Source organism: Mustela lutreola, chromosome 15 (assembly GCF_030435805.1).
Source record: "Mustela lutreola isolate mMusLut2 chromosome 15, mMusLut2.pri, whole genome shotgun sequence".
Classification (NCBI taxonomy): domain Eukaryota; kingdom Metazoa; phylum Chordata; class Mammalia; order Carnivora; family Mustelidae; genus Mustela; species Mustela lutreola.
Genome location: NC_081304.1, coordinates 48020944 through 48034438, shown reverse-complemented (window position 1 = coordinate 48034438; position 13495 = coordinate 48020944). Strand labels below are relative to the sequence as shown.

Genomic DNA, 13495 nt, shown 5'->3' with positions numbered 1-13495 from the left:
CCGAAGGCAGAGGCTTTAACCCACTGAGCCACCCAGGCGCCCCACCTCCCATTTTTTTTTAAACAAAACTTTTAAAAAGTGTGTGATCTTGCCAAACTCACTTGTGGTCTGGATCCAGTTTTCAGCCCTTAGTTTGCGATGTAAGGGAAAGACCCTCGATCTGGCGCTCGGAGTCTAACTATTGGGTTCCATCCACCGGTCATTATTCAGGGCAAAAGAACCTACAGAGCCTGCGCTGCTCTCCTCGGTCTCCATACCTTTGCCTACTCGTTTCCCCCTCCTCTTCTCACCCGGTGGAAACAGCCACTTTTGGAGGAGCAACTCCCAAACGCCCTCCTTACATGTAGCACGACCTCGAGCCCCCTGCTGAAAACCTTTCCTCCCCACCAGGTTCCTCCCGAGCCCTCGTGCCACCGCTGCCTCCTCGGCACTGGGCTTTTCAGGGATGGCGCTCCATAAATATTTACTATAGGAATAAACTACCGGGCCCTGGAGTGGGTGGGGCAGAGAACCTGGCTTCCAAGGCGGGCCCTATGTGGGCCCGGCTGACCCGCGAGCTCGCCGCTGTCTCCCTCAGCTCTGCCGCAGCCCGATGCGCGGGAGCACTGGGACAGAGCCACCAGGTGGAAGAAACACGCCAAACGCCTCGAACACCGAGCAGAGGCCCCGGGACGCCGGAAGCTGTGCGGAGGACCAGCCGCCGGAAGTCATTGGCGGCTTCGGGCCGGACACTCTAGAATCCCGGAGGCCCCGGATCTCAGTGGTTGGACGCCTCGGCTCGGTCTACTTGGGGTGGCCTGTTCCCAGAGCCGGGCTCCCGGGACCGACCGGGAAAATGCAGGGTGGTGCTTGATTCCTCAGGCTATGGGGACCGACAGGGAAGCAGGGCCTAAACGAGGGGAGTTTCGTGAACCAGCCGACAAGGTAACAGATCCACGCACCTCAGCCCCTCCGGACTCCGGAGACCAGCACCAGTCGACCCCGTCCATGGCGCTGCGCAAGCACGCACGGGGGCGTTGCTTTCCACTCGCGCGACGCCTGAGGTTGCTAGCGCGCATGCGTCAGAAGACTGCGCCGGGCGGAGAGCCTGGGAGGTGCGGAGCGCCCTTTGGGCGGCTCCCGCGAGCGAGCTGGTAGGGACACGCGCGCGCGCGGAAGGGCGGAGGCGTGGCTTTCTCTGGAGCTGGTCTCGGATTGGACGCAGCAAATCGAAGGGGTGGGAACCTCCACAGAGAGCGCCCGGCGATTGGCCAGAGGCTGGAAGGAGCGTGGTCTTGGGAGGCGGGGCGGGGGAACCGGCGGGGCAGAGCGCGGCGCTGAGATGGTGGCGGCGGCCTTGAACAAGTGAGCGAGCGGCTCCTGGAGTACCTCTCCACTGGGGAAGGGAGCCCGGGAAAGCGGGGAGCGCCAGCGAACTCCGAAGGCCCGGAGGCGGCGTCGGAGGGAGGTGCCATTCGGTGAGTGTTGACCGAGAGAAGCGAAGTGCCCCGCCCCTCCCTTTCTTCCTGGACCGCGCCTGGCGGCGCCTCCCCCACCTCCCACCCTGCGTTCCACCCCGGACCTGAGCTCCCGGTTCCGAGTCCGGCTGTGGGACGACTGCTACGTGCCAGCCGCTCTCTTTCGCTCCCTCTCCGGCCCCCATCGGTTTTGGGAACTTGGAGATTCCCTGGTCCTGCTCCCCAGCCTCCCAAAGGGGAAACTGAGGCCCGGCGGGGGAGTCGGGCCCCTTCTCACCAGCGTCTCCACACAGACGCCATGGCTGAACCCCTGAAGGAGGAAGAAGGGGAGGACGGCTCTGCAGAGCCCCCCGGGCCGGTGAAGGCGGAACCCACCAACACCGCTGCCTCTGTAGCGGCCAAGAACCTGGCCTTGCTCAAAGCCCGCTCCTTCGACGTGACCTTTGACGTGGGGGACGAGTACGAGATCATCGAGACCATAGGCAACGGGGCCTATGGGGTGGTGTCCTCCGCTCGCCGCCGTCTGACCGGTGAGCTTCCCTGTCGTGCACCGCTTATAGATGTGGAAGCTGACCCCAGTCTCGAGCAGCCAGGAAGGAAAGCTGGGATCTAAATGCTGGTTCGAGGCAACAGATGCGGGTTAGGTGCCTTCTGGGTGCCACGCTCTGCGTGGGGCACAGTTCTCTGAAATTGCCTTGGTGGTGCGGCCTCTTTCTTAGAGAAATGACAGTCCCAGTTAGACCAGAATGGAAATTCTCTTTTTTGTTTCTAAAACAGAAGTGTGTTCCGGAAACAGAGACCAGGGCAAGGAGCTGGTGGTGGATGGGTGAGGTCTGAGATGGAGAGAGAGGGTGGGGAGGAAGAGTGAGCATGGCTTTACAGTCAGGACGCTACACCTAACTAGCTGTGCAGCCCCAGCACGTTTCTGAGCCAGGGGTTAGTCATCCCCAACTTTGAACAGTTGGTATCTGCCTCCGGATTGGTGGGAAGGGAGTGTCTGGTAACATCCATAAGATGCTTAGTACAGGGCTCGACACATAGTAAGTTCTTGCTATGTGGTGGTTCTTATTCAGCGTATGGTAACTGCATTTTAGAAGGGAGATGTCGAGAGGGGCTTTTCACCTGTCTGCAGCTGTTCTGAGGTACCTGGTGATGCCTGTGTTTTCCCTGCTCCCCAGGCCAGCAGGTGGCCATTAAGAAGATCCCTAACGCTTTTGATGTGGTCACCAATGCCAAGCGGACCCTCAGGGAGCTGAAGATCCTCAAACACTTCAAGCATGACAACATTATCGCCATCAAGGACATCTTGAGGCCCACTGTACCCTATGGCGAGTTCAAATCTGTGTAAGGAGCAGGGATGGGAGAGGAAGGCAGAGGTGGATCTGAAGTTCCTAATGTAAGGCAGACTGGGAAAATTCTTAATGATTCCAGGACCATTGTCCCTGGCTTTGCCTGGGATAACTGTGGTTGCTTAAGAAGAGGTAGATGTTAGTGTCTTATAGAATCTTGACTTGTAGGATGGCCAGCATTCATCAGTACATTCATACAGTAACCAAATTTTTATTCTCATACCAGATAATCTCGGTCATAGAACACTGTCTTGAAAAGCTGGGCGAGCCTTCAGTTTTCTCAGTTTTTCAGGCAGCCATACAAAAAAATGGAGATGGCCCCCAAACCAAATCTATCAGCCAGCCCTGGTTTAGTCCAACCCCATCTTTTCTTTGATGGGGAAACTAGAGAGAAGAAAGTGATTTCACTTCGCTGAAGTTCACGGGAATGTTGGAGAAGAACTAGAATCTTCATATCGTACCACTGGCCTGTGCAGAGTGCGAAGATGAGGCCATTACCTGTCAAGCTGGAGGGTGTAGTGAGGCTGGGGCTGGCGCTGGCATGTGGGCGAGGTGGCCATGCCTGTCTCTCTTGTCCCCTCTAGCTATGTGGTCCTGGACTTGATGGAGAGCGACCTGCACCAGATCATCCACTCCTCCCAGCCGCTCACCCTGGAGCACGTGCGCTACTTCCTGTACCAGCTGCTCCGGGGCCTCAAGTACATGCACTCGGCTCAGGTCATCCACCGCGACCTCAAGCCCTCCAACCTGTTGGTGAATGAGAATTGTGAGCTCAAGATTGGTGACTTCGGCATGGCCCGTGGCCTGTGCACCTCGCCCGCCGAGCACCAGTACTTCATGACTGAGTACGTGGCCACACGCTGGTACCGTGCTCCTGAGCTCATGCTCTCGCTGCACGAGTACACACAGGCCATCGACCTGTGGTCCGTGGGCTGTATCTTCGGTGAGATGTTGGCCCGGCGCCAGCTCTTCCCTGGCAAAAATTACGTACACCAGCTGCAGCTGATCATGATGGTGCTGGGCACTCCGTCGCCAGCTGTGATCCAGGCTGTGGGGGCCGAGAGGGTGCGAGCCTACATCCAGAGCCTGCCCCCCCGCCAGCCTGTGCCGTGGGAGACGGTGTACCCAGGCGCTGACCGCCAGGCCCTGTCCCTGCTGGGGCGCATGTTGCGTTTCGAGCCCAGTGCCCGCATCTCCGCAGCTGCTGCCCTTCGCCACCCCTTCCTGGCAAAGTACCACGACCCTGACGATGAGCCTGACTGTGCCCCGCCTTTTGATTTTGCCTTTGACCGTGAGGCGCTCACTCGGGAGCGCATTAAAGAGGCCATAGTGGCTGAGATTGAGGATTTCCACGCACGACGCGAGGGCATCCGTCAGCAGATCCGCTTCCAGCCGTCCCTGCAGCCTGTGGCCAGTGAGCCTGGCTGCCCTGATGTTGAGATGCCCAGTCCCTGGGCTCCCAGTGGGGACTGTGCCATGGAGTCCCCTCCGCCAGCTCCACCACCATGTCCCGGCACCGCACCAGACACCATCGACCTGACCCTGCAGCCGCCCCTGCCAGCCAGTGAACCAGCCCCTGCAAAGAAGGAGGGTGCCATCTCCGACAACACCAAGGCGGCCCTCAAAGCTGCCCTTCTCAAGTCCTTGCGGAGCCGGCTCAGAGGTGCCTTGAGGAGGCAGCGGCTGGCCAGGGGGTGGGGTTGCAGAGGGGTGCTCCCAGCTCGGACAGGCCGTAGGATTTTACCTTCTCCCTGCCAACTTCTCTGCAGATGGCCCCAGCGCTCCTCTGGAAGCTCCTGAGCCTCGGAAGCCGGTGACTGCCCAGGAGCGCCAGCGGGAGCGGGAGGAGAAGCGGCGGAGGCGGCAGGAGCGAGCCAAGGAGCGGGAGAAGCGGCGGCAGGAGCGGGAGCGCAAGGAGCGGGGGGCCGGAACCTCTGGGGGCCCCTCCACTGATCCCCTGGCCGGGCTGGTGCTCAGTGACAATGATCGCAGTCTGCTGGAGCGCTGGACTCGCATGGCCCGGCCCCCAGCCCCCACGCCAGCCCTGGCGCCAGCCCCAACCCCAGCACCAGCACCAGCCCATGCCCCAGTCCCTACCCCCAGCCCAGCCCGGCCTGGCAGCCCTCCTGCTGCCCCCCCAGCACAACCTGTGGGCTCCACCCCTGGTCCTGCACTGCAGCCCACCTGCCCACCCCCTGGCACCTCTCCCCACCCTGCCAGTCCTCCTGGGCCTATCCCTGGCCCTGCTCCACTCCAGACTGCCTCCTCTAGTCTCCTGGCCCCCCAGTCGCTTGTGCCACCCCCAGGGCTCCCTGGCCCCAGTGCTGTAGGTGTTCTGCCTTATTTCCCGTCCGGCCCACCCCCTCCGGACCCTGGAGGGGCCCCTCAACCTTCCACCACAGAATCCCCTGACGTGAACCTGGTGACTCAGCAGCTGTCCAAGTCACAGGTGAGGTGCTGTGGGGACACCTGATTCTGGGGCCCAGGAAAATGGGCTTGGGAAGTCCTTGCTGTTTGGCAGGGATAGGGATGGGCGAGGCTGTGGTGCCTCCTAAGTCCGTGAGAACTGAGTGGCAGATGGGGCTTTATCTCTGAACTTGGCCTCTTGCTCTTAGAAGGAGCACAGTGCCCATGAACAGGTCGCTGGGAGACAAACGACATGCTTCCTAGGAAGGGCCTGGCCTGGAGACTGTCCCTCAACCAGTGCCCATTGATTGTCTCTGCTGGCGCTGTCACCTGAGGCTGTCCAGGCAGAGTCCCTGGCAGTATCAGGACAGACTTACAGACTTCTGTCTGCTGTTGGTAGTGCCTGGCTTGTAACCTGCCATCCTCCTTTGCAGGTGGAGGACCCCTTGCCCCCGGTCTTCTCCGGCACTCCGAAGGGCAGTGGGGCCGGCTATGGTGTTGGCTTTGACCTGGAGGAGTTCCTAAACCAGTCTTTTGACATGGGCGTGGCCGACGGGCCCCAGGATGGGTAAGATGGCTGGACCAGGCTTCTGGAATGGGCCTGTGGGTAGGGTTTCCTGGTGCAGGAGGAGCTTGCCTGTGGGATGGGCAGGGAGCCAGCCTAGGCTAACAGTGCCTCTTTCCTCCACTCTCCCTGCAGCCAGGCCGACTCAGCCTCTCTCTCAGCTTCCCTGCTTGCTGACTGGCTGGAGGGCCACGGCATGAACCCTGCCGACATTGAGTCCCTACAGCGGGAGATCCAGATGGACTCCCCAATGCTGCTGGCCGACCTGCCGGACCTCCAGGAGCCCTGAGGCTCACAGCCTGGGCCTTGCTGCTGGGTGTGGACCCCGCGACAAGACTCACAGGAATGTTTCCGAGGGCTGGAGCCCTGGGCCCGGAAGTGGAAGCTGAGCTTCCATGATTCTGCAGGTTCATCTCAGACACACTATGCAGCCTTAAGCAGCCACCTGAGCCACCGCCAAGCCATGGCAGGATCAGGAAATCTCTACTCCCTGAGCGATCCTTTTCAGTATTGTATTTTTTTTATTATTATTATTATTATTGTTATTAATATTATGACGCGATCTTTTTGCCACCAATACGAGGCCTGTGAAATGTAAGGTTCCCTTTAGTGCCTAACTCTGGTTGTCTTTTTGGAGTTGATGGCAGGGTGTGGTCAGTAGGGGGGCAAGGAGGAGCCCGTCCTCGCATTTGGGGGCCAAGCAAATCCATTTACACGCACAACAGCCAAAGCCGGTTCATTCAGATCCTGAGGTTTTATTGAGCTTTTCACTCGCCACCTGCTTCCAGCCCTGCAGAGGTGGTCCTCTGTCCCCCCAGCACGGTCAAACCTCAGCTCTAGGGCGGGTTGGGGGACTTCATTCCCTGCCTGTCTCGGCGGGAGCTGTTTTAGAGCGGCGTGCGATAGCTGTGGGGAAATTTGGTTTTGGCATTGAGCTGTGGGGCCTGGGACAGGCGGGAGGGGGCAGCGGGGTAGGACTGTGAGTTGGGGCTGCGGGCCCATGGTGCTCATCACTGGGGAATGAGTTGGTGGGAGGGAGGCAGAGGATGGGCGATAACTGAGGACAGCATAGTGGGCTGCGGGTGGGGTGTGGCTATAGCACGCAGGTGGCCTGGCACACGCCACGGCTATTGGTCAGACTACGGCAGCCCAAGCTGGCGTGCTAGGGGGGCTCCAGACAGAGCAGTCCGCAGCAGGGGAGCTGTTACAGCCTCAGAGAGCGGCTCCTGGCTCTCTGCCTTGTGGGGAGCAGAGGCAAGGAAGAGTCTCGAAGAGCCCAGGCAGGTCCAGGAGGCCCGGGAAAGCGGCTGGCTGTGTGGCCGCAGGTGAGGGGAGTGGAGGCCTGGGTTTGAGATGGACACCGTGGGTGTGACAGGACCCGCTGGGGCTAGAGCCGCAAGGACCCCTGGGAGAAGCAGGTGCTAAGAGAGCAGTGGGCAGGGGTGGGGGTGGGGGCTGGGGTGTAGAGGGAGCACTCATGGAGAGCTGGAGCAGCCAGGGGAGGCTTAGGGCCTGATGGGGGCCAGCCCCTCAGGCCCGGCGGATTTTCATCTCGGTGCGCTTGAGGGAGTAGTAGAAGCCCTTCCACTGGGCCCAGTTGATGCCATTTGCATAGGAGAGGTGGGAGCCACCCAGGTAGAAGCCATTGAGGTTGGCAAAGTGGCAGCTGCGGAACCAGAAGGCTCCCGAGGAGAGGGCCGCACAGTTCTGCACAAAGAGGTCCTGGTCCCGGTCAAAGGTGGAGAACTTCTGGCCACTGTGGTAGGACAGGGAGTCACCTGGCAAGAGGGGAGGAGGGATGGGGCTGCTGAGGCGGGGAGCCAGCCCCAGCCTGCCGGGGTGGCGGATGGATGATGGGCAGGAGTGACACCATGGGAGGTGTTATGTGGCAGCTGGCGGGATGGGGCACCCTCCCCGAGTGGGCCGCTGGGTCACCACGCTTTGGCATGAGGAGAAGCAGCTGCTACCCTCGGGGCTGCCCAGAGCGAGCGGACGCAGCTTCTCCAGGGGCCCCGGCCCAAGCTGGGTGGAGGCTGGCACAGCCCCTCCAGGGAGTACTGGAGGGGGTCGGGGACCCAGCGGACCATGCCAGCCTTGCCTTCCCCACCGACGCCCCCTCATTAGGCCGGCAGCTGGGCATACCTGCCCCGCCATCCTCAAAGCCTGCCACGTAGAGGGTGTAGCCATCCTCCTCCGCACTGACCGCATTGGGTGAGATAGAGAATTCAGCGTACTTGGCGGCGGCCGTGTTGTTCTCAAAGTCTTCCAGGTCCACCCGCAACTCGTACTTCTGCTTCAGCGTCAGGAGGTGCAGATTCTGCAGCCCTGGGGAGAGAGGAAGGGAGAGACAGCTGGTCAGCGGAGCCCTGGCTCGGAGCAGCCCCTGGCCTCTGGGACACCCCCTGTCCCCATCTTACCCAGCCAGTACTCCCCGTCGGCACGGCCGAAGCCCAGCTTGTAGTCGTTCCAGCCCCGGAAGAAACTCACTGAGCCATTGAATCGCTTCTGGAAAACCTGGAGCAGAGAGGATAGGCCTGGACGATCAAGAGTCCAAGGGGCGGGAGCCTCACCTAGGCAGGGGTCCTGGGATGCTGAGGGCTTTTGTTAAAGGCCGAGCTGGGGCCTAAAACAAGGCCTGTGCCGGCCCCAGGCCCCTCAGTGGGCAGTTTCTGGGCGCCGGGAAAAGGTTAAGGGGGTGGGGGGTGGTTCTAGAGTTCTGGCACCTGGCAGTGCTTCCAGGGGTGGGCTGTGTGACCTTGCGCAAATTACTTCACCTCTCTGGGTTTAGGTTTCTCTGTAAAGCGTACCTATCTCCCTGATGGCTTTGAGGATACAGGCACTAACCTGCCTCCAGCACCCAGAGTTCAGCCATGGGACAGCTCCCCATTTCTGCTGTGGGGGTCGTGATCCCCATTTAGAGATGGAAAAACTGAAGCGCACAGAGGAGAAGTGTGGTCACATGGCAGGGACCAGAACTGCGCCTCCACTCCCCCTGCCCACTCACCGTCCACTTGCCGCCCTCGGTGGTCATGTCACAGAAGACAGGCACAGGCACACTGGGGCCCGAGGGGTAGATGAGGTACACGCCGTCCTCCTGGTAGCCCTGGGCGTAGATGTCATCGCAGTCCAGGGGCTGCTGAAGGCAAGACTTCTCCAGAGCTGCGGGCGGGGGCGGGGAGGGTGAGGAGAAGTAGAACAAGATGCCACCGGCCCCTCAGTTCCCTGCGGTTGGCCTCCAGCCCTAGCATGCCAAGAAATCACACGAGATTTCCCCCCAACCTGGGGGCGATGCTCAAACGTCCTTTCCACCTGCCCCGTGGTAGAAAGGAGGGGATGGCATCCTGCAGGGGCTTAGCCCTGAGGCCCGACTCCCAGAAATGAGGGCTCGGAGTCGCCTCTCCTCCCCCAGCCTGCTGGCCAGGCTGCTTACCATCTCCCCGGATCCCGGAGACCTGGGGGGCGCAGGGGGGCGCAGAGAGGAGCAGCAGCAGCGGCAGCAGGGCCAGGAGGGCCTGGGACAGGACAACAGGGTCACCTCACCTCACCGCACTGACCCCGCCCTTGCCAGCCCCGGAGCCCTTGGTGGTCTCTGCACTTGTCCCTTGTGCCAACTACCCCCTGCCGGGAACCCCTTTCTCTGCCCTTCAGTCTCTCTTTCCCTGCCTGAGAAACCCGACTCTCCTAGCTTAAGAGTTTCAACTGGATCACGAGATCCCCTGTGCCTTCACAGCCCCCCTCTCTGGTAAAGGTCCTCTTCCCAAAGTGGGCTCAGGCCCCCAGTGCCATGAGTCCCCCAGGCCCAGGCCCAGTACCTTCATGCTGCCAGTTGAGCTCAGAGTGGCTGGGTGTCTGCTGCCCCAGACTGCGCCCCAGACTGCACCCGCCCAGAGTTATATGCTGGGCCCTGGCCAGCCACCCTGGCCCCACCCCCTGTAGCTGCAGAGCCCCCCTCTCCCCTCCTCCAGCACTGAACCAGCATCTGCTTCCACAATCAGGGGGGCCGGGGGAGGTGGGGCCCGGGCCAGGGGACCACCTGCATCTCATTAGGCCCATCAGGGGCAGATCCTGGGGATTTTGCTCCCTGCTGAGTCACACAGCTCCCTGGAGCACTTCTACCACCCGCCCCCTGGACCTGTGGACCCCCTGGGACCCCTAACCCATCCTCTGCTTCCTCATGCTCCCCCCCCCCGCCACCAGATGTCTGTTTATTTTCTCCTCCCCTGGCCTGTGTTTCATCAGCCTTTGGGGAAAGGCTAAGTAGCAGTGGGGAGGGTGTGGGTTTGCCTGGGTTCTGCGGAGGGGAGGCCCATTCTGGGGGAGCAGAGGGCTGGGGAGACTGCTTCAGAGCTCCTGATGTGGGAGCCTGTCTGGGGCTGGAGGGGGATAAGGGCAGCAGGGGCCAGGCAGTCTCCTGGCAAGAACTGGGACATTTCTGAGCCATGAGCACAGCCTGCAGGCGTCCAACTGCTGTCTGCCCCAGCTCGAGCCAGGGCCCCTCTCCAGCCCCCTTCCCGCCCCCCTTGCTCTGGCCCCTCAGGCTCCCTCCCTTGCCCTTCCCCAGAGTTCCCCGGTGATGTGTCTGGCTTACACACCACTGAGCGTGGGGCCCCCCTCTTTTCTCTTCATCTCACGCCGTTCTCTCAACCCCTCCTCAGACTCCCCACTAGACCCCTCTTAAGTAATGTCCCATTTTCTCAGCCCTGAAAGCCCACCTCTTGCCCCCCACTCCCACTGAGCCAGGGTTCCCCCCTGTCTCCGCATCGTCGCTGAGGCCCATCTCCTTTCTCCTTAGAGCCCTCTCAGGGCCAAGGCTCAGCTTCTCACCTTGGAGTTGAGGGGAATTTTAAGTCCAACTCATGCCTACCTTAAGGGCCTTATCCCAGCTGGCTTGTGACTCATAAAGTACAATCTAGCCACACCGGATTTCTCGCCATGGATCCCCCCTGCCCCGCCTTTGCCATCTCAGTTGTTCCCAGGGGGCCCAACTGTTGGTCTTCTCTGCTTGGTCGTGAGTGCAAATGTGCAGGGCCAGCATCATTCCTGCACGCTTCGCACTGTCCCGGGGCCTGGCATGGGCACTGACCCACTGATCAAATGTCTTTTGAGCACCTACCTTTAGCTGGCTGCTGAGGATCCGGTTTCTGCCCCTCGGGAGGGACAAAAACAGGCATTAAACACTTCATTGTAAATGTAACGTGTACTGTGCCAGGCCCTCTGTGGAATGGATGAGCAAGCGAAGTGTCCAGAGGCACGAAGGAAGAAAGAAAGAAAGTGGCTCTGGCTCACGTCCCCTCTCCTCATCCCTAAGTCAGTAAACCCTGGTTCTCTGGGCTTGGTTCTGTAGTTGCTGGTGAGAGTTGTCTGTTTCCATAGTTGGGGCACGTAGTTGGGGCACGTCCTGCGGGTTCTGGAGCCAGATTGCCAGTGTTTAAATCCAGGCTGTGCCACCTGCTAGCTGGGGGGAGACCTCAGACAAATTCTCTCTCCGCTCTGTTGCCTCAGTTTCTCCCTCTGTAAAATGAGGATAGCCACAGTATCTCCTCTGAAGAGTTGTAGGAATGACAAAGGACTACATAGCCTACAATGCACAACTATGCCTACGACCAGTAACTAACAGGAGCCATCACCATCAGAAACCTCGCGATTGTTCCTTACACAAAGGGACTGTTTTCCGTGTGATTTTTATCCTTGTCTGTGGAAGAGGTAGTTGCCTGCCTCTCCAACCCCAAGTTCCCTCAGTGCTAAGTGGTAAGCCCAATTGTCCAGCCTCCACGGGTGGGGCCCTATGTCTCAGCTAAGAAATTGCAAATGGAAGTTTTGTAAAGGTGGGGAGCTATTCCGTCTTCTTCCTGCTATTGGTCCTATTGCTGGGCATGATGGCTGGAGCTCCAGCCGCCACCCTGAACCGTGAGGATGAAGCCCCATCAAGAGATGGTAGAAGGTGTGTCTGCCTGGCTGGCTCAATTGGTAGAGCATCTGACTTTTTTTTTTTTTTAAGATTTTATTTATTTATTTGACAGAGAGTGATCCCAAGTAGGCAGAGAGGCAGGCGGTGGGGTGGGGGTGAGGGAAGCAGGATGCCCGCCGAGCAGAGAGCCCCACACGGGACTCGATCCCAAGACCCTGAGATCATGATCTGAGCTGAAGGCAGACACTTAACCCACTGAGCCGCCCAGGTGCATCTGACTCTTGATCTCAGGCTCCAGAGTTTGAACTCCATGTTGGGGCTAGAGATACTCAAAGGAAAAGAGAGGGGGACCGGTGCTCAGGGAGGAGCTGAGTCCCTCAGGACCTTGTGGAGTGAGCCCTCTGGACTGCCCTTCCGTAGGCCTCACTTACATGGAAGAGAAAGAAACTTTTATCTAACTTAAGCCTCTGTTGTTTGTCCCCTGTTCCACCCAGCTGAGTCTAATCCTAATACATCGTTCCTTTCAGCAAATGCCTGCTAATTTTAGCACTGGCTACAAATAGGAAAATGATGAAAAACCAGTCATCAAAACAAATAATAAAACGTGTAGACTACAACTAATAAACAAATGTAGGAACATGAGAGAGAATTAAGCAATGAGGGATCAATCACATTTTGCCTGTTAGTTGCTTTTTTTCCCCTCTAACTTCCCTGGAACGTATGTAGGTGTGGCAAAGCAGGCAGTTGGTTCTCTGGGTGTGCTTGGGAACTAGTTTAACTCTTCAGGGGAAGAAAGAGGTTTGGTAACACAGCCTGAGAGTCTGGAACACCTCTTTGAAGATGCTGTCCCCTGAAAAACTGAAAAAAATTACAATGGACTAGTCAGTGGCCATATTTGTTGGCTTCCCATGGAGGGAAACTTCCTGCATTTCGGGGTCCCCACCCCCAACGGGAATGCAGGGGCTTGCTCTCCCAGGCTTGCTTGCAGGTCTGTTGAAGGCACATGACCTCAATGTAGCCAATCAAATGCGTGGCCCTGGGCTTCATTTGGGGAGATAAGTGATAAAAGAAGCAGGAGAATGAAGAACTTGCTCTTGGGGTGGTAGGGAGCCAGAGGTGTCTGGCTTCTAGGTTTTCTGGCTGGTTGGTGGTGAATTTTCAAGCACAGTGCTGAGTCATATTGGCTTCGGCTGCAAAGCCCTCAGCTTGGTTCCCCACTCTGGGCAATAGCTTTTCTCTGTCCGCGATCTTGATAAATCCATGATCCCATGATCTTGGTAAATCGGGAGTGTTTGAAGGGAACTCAAGGAGGGGAGAGGGGGTGTCTCCCAACCTAGGCCAAGTGAGGGGCCTCTGAGAAGGATGAGGCTGTTTGCTAGGAGAGACACAGGCTGCTGCTGCAGCAGGGGGCGGGGTGGGGGCGACGGTGGCTGTTGGGAAGAGGGTTGGGCCCGGCGGGGCCACTGGCCAGACAAGGATGTGTCCTTTGAGCACCTGCTAGGACACATCAGGCACGCTTTACCCCTGATATAGGTAGCAGCGAGCAGATACAACCTTCAGCGGTCCTGGAGCTACAGAGGAAAAACAGTGGCAGACAAGGGGAATGATGACCATCAGTGAAAAAGAAAGCGGGGTGGGGGCAGGGCAGAGAAGAAGGCCACAGTGAGATGGGATGATGGCTGGCCGAGGGCCCATGGTCCAGCATGAGCTTTCGTGGTGGAGGACACATCCCTCGCTCCCCATATTTTCCTTCCTTGTAAAGGGTGAAATGAGGGATTTGGTGTGTCTCCCCACTTTTTTGGGTAGTTTG

General features: G+C 59.0%; 2 protein-coding genes across 3 annotated transcripts; one reads left to right on the top strand and one right to left on the bottom strand.

Annotated features, from left to right (window-relative positions):
- Positions 1-570: 570 nt before the first annotated feature.
- Positions 571-6328, top strand: MAPK7 (mitogen-activated protein kinase 7). 2 transcript variants are annotated; one of them, XM_059148631.1, is made up of 7 exons: positions 571-1133; positions 1751-1987; positions 2636-2801; positions 3391-4469; positions 4576-5255; positions 5647-5780; positions 5913-6328. In XM_059148631.1, the coding sequence occupies exons 2-7, from the start codon at positions 1756-1758 to the stop codon at positions 6064-6066; spliced, it is 2445 nt and encodes an 814-aa protein (XP_059004614.1). In that variant the 5' UTR covers positions 571-1133; positions 1751-1755; the 3' UTR covers positions 6067-6328. The 2 variants fall into 2 exon arrangements, with proteins under 2 accessions (XP_059004614.1, XP_059004613.1); XM_059148630.1 differs by lacking the exon at positions 571-1133 and adding an exon at positions 1156-1457.
- Positions 6329-6512: 184 nt separating this feature from the next.
- On the bottom strand, positions 6513-9753 carry MFAP4 (microfibril associated protein 4). The gene is made up of 6 exons (XM_059148632.1): positions 9590-9753; positions 9208-9289; positions 8782-8936; positions 8195-8291; positions 7920-8102; positions 6513-7555 (listed from the first exon to the last, which is right to left on the bottom strand). The coding sequence occupies exons 1-6, from the start codon at positions 9593-9595 to the stop codon at positions 7308-7310; spliced, it is 771 nt and encodes a 256-aa protein (XP_059004615.1). The 5' UTR covers positions 9596-9753; the 3' UTR covers positions 6513-7307.
- Positions 9754-13495: the final 3742 nt, after the last annotated feature.

What these genes read in the sequence shown, in the direction of transcription:
- MAPK7 (XM_059148631.1), top strand. Translation starts at nt 1,756, where the DNA reads ATGGCTGAACCCCTGAAGGAGGAAGAAGGGGAGGACGGCTCTGCAGAG. An exon ending in CGCTCGCCGCCGTCTGACCG is followed by an intron (nt 1,988 to 2,635) that starts GTGAGCTTCCCT and finishes CCTGCTCCCCAG; the next exon opens with GCCAGCAGGTGGCCATTAAG. An exon ending in AGCAGCTGTCCAAGTCACAG is followed by an intron (nt 5,256 to 5,646) that starts GTGAGGTGCTGT and finishes CCTCCTTTGCAG; the next exon opens with GTGGAGGACCCCTTGCCCCC.
- MFAP4 (XM_059148632.1), bottom strand. An exon ending in CCGAGGGCGGCAAGTGGACG is followed by an intron (nt 8,292 to 8,781) that starts GTGAGTGGGCAG and finishes TCTCTGCTCCAG; the next exon opens with GTTTTCCAGAAGCGATTCAA. An exon ending in CTTTGAGGATGGCGGGGCAG is followed by an intron (nt 7,556 to 7,919) that starts GTATGCCCAGCT and finishes CCCTCTTGCCAG; the next exon opens with GTGACTCCCTGTCCTACCAC.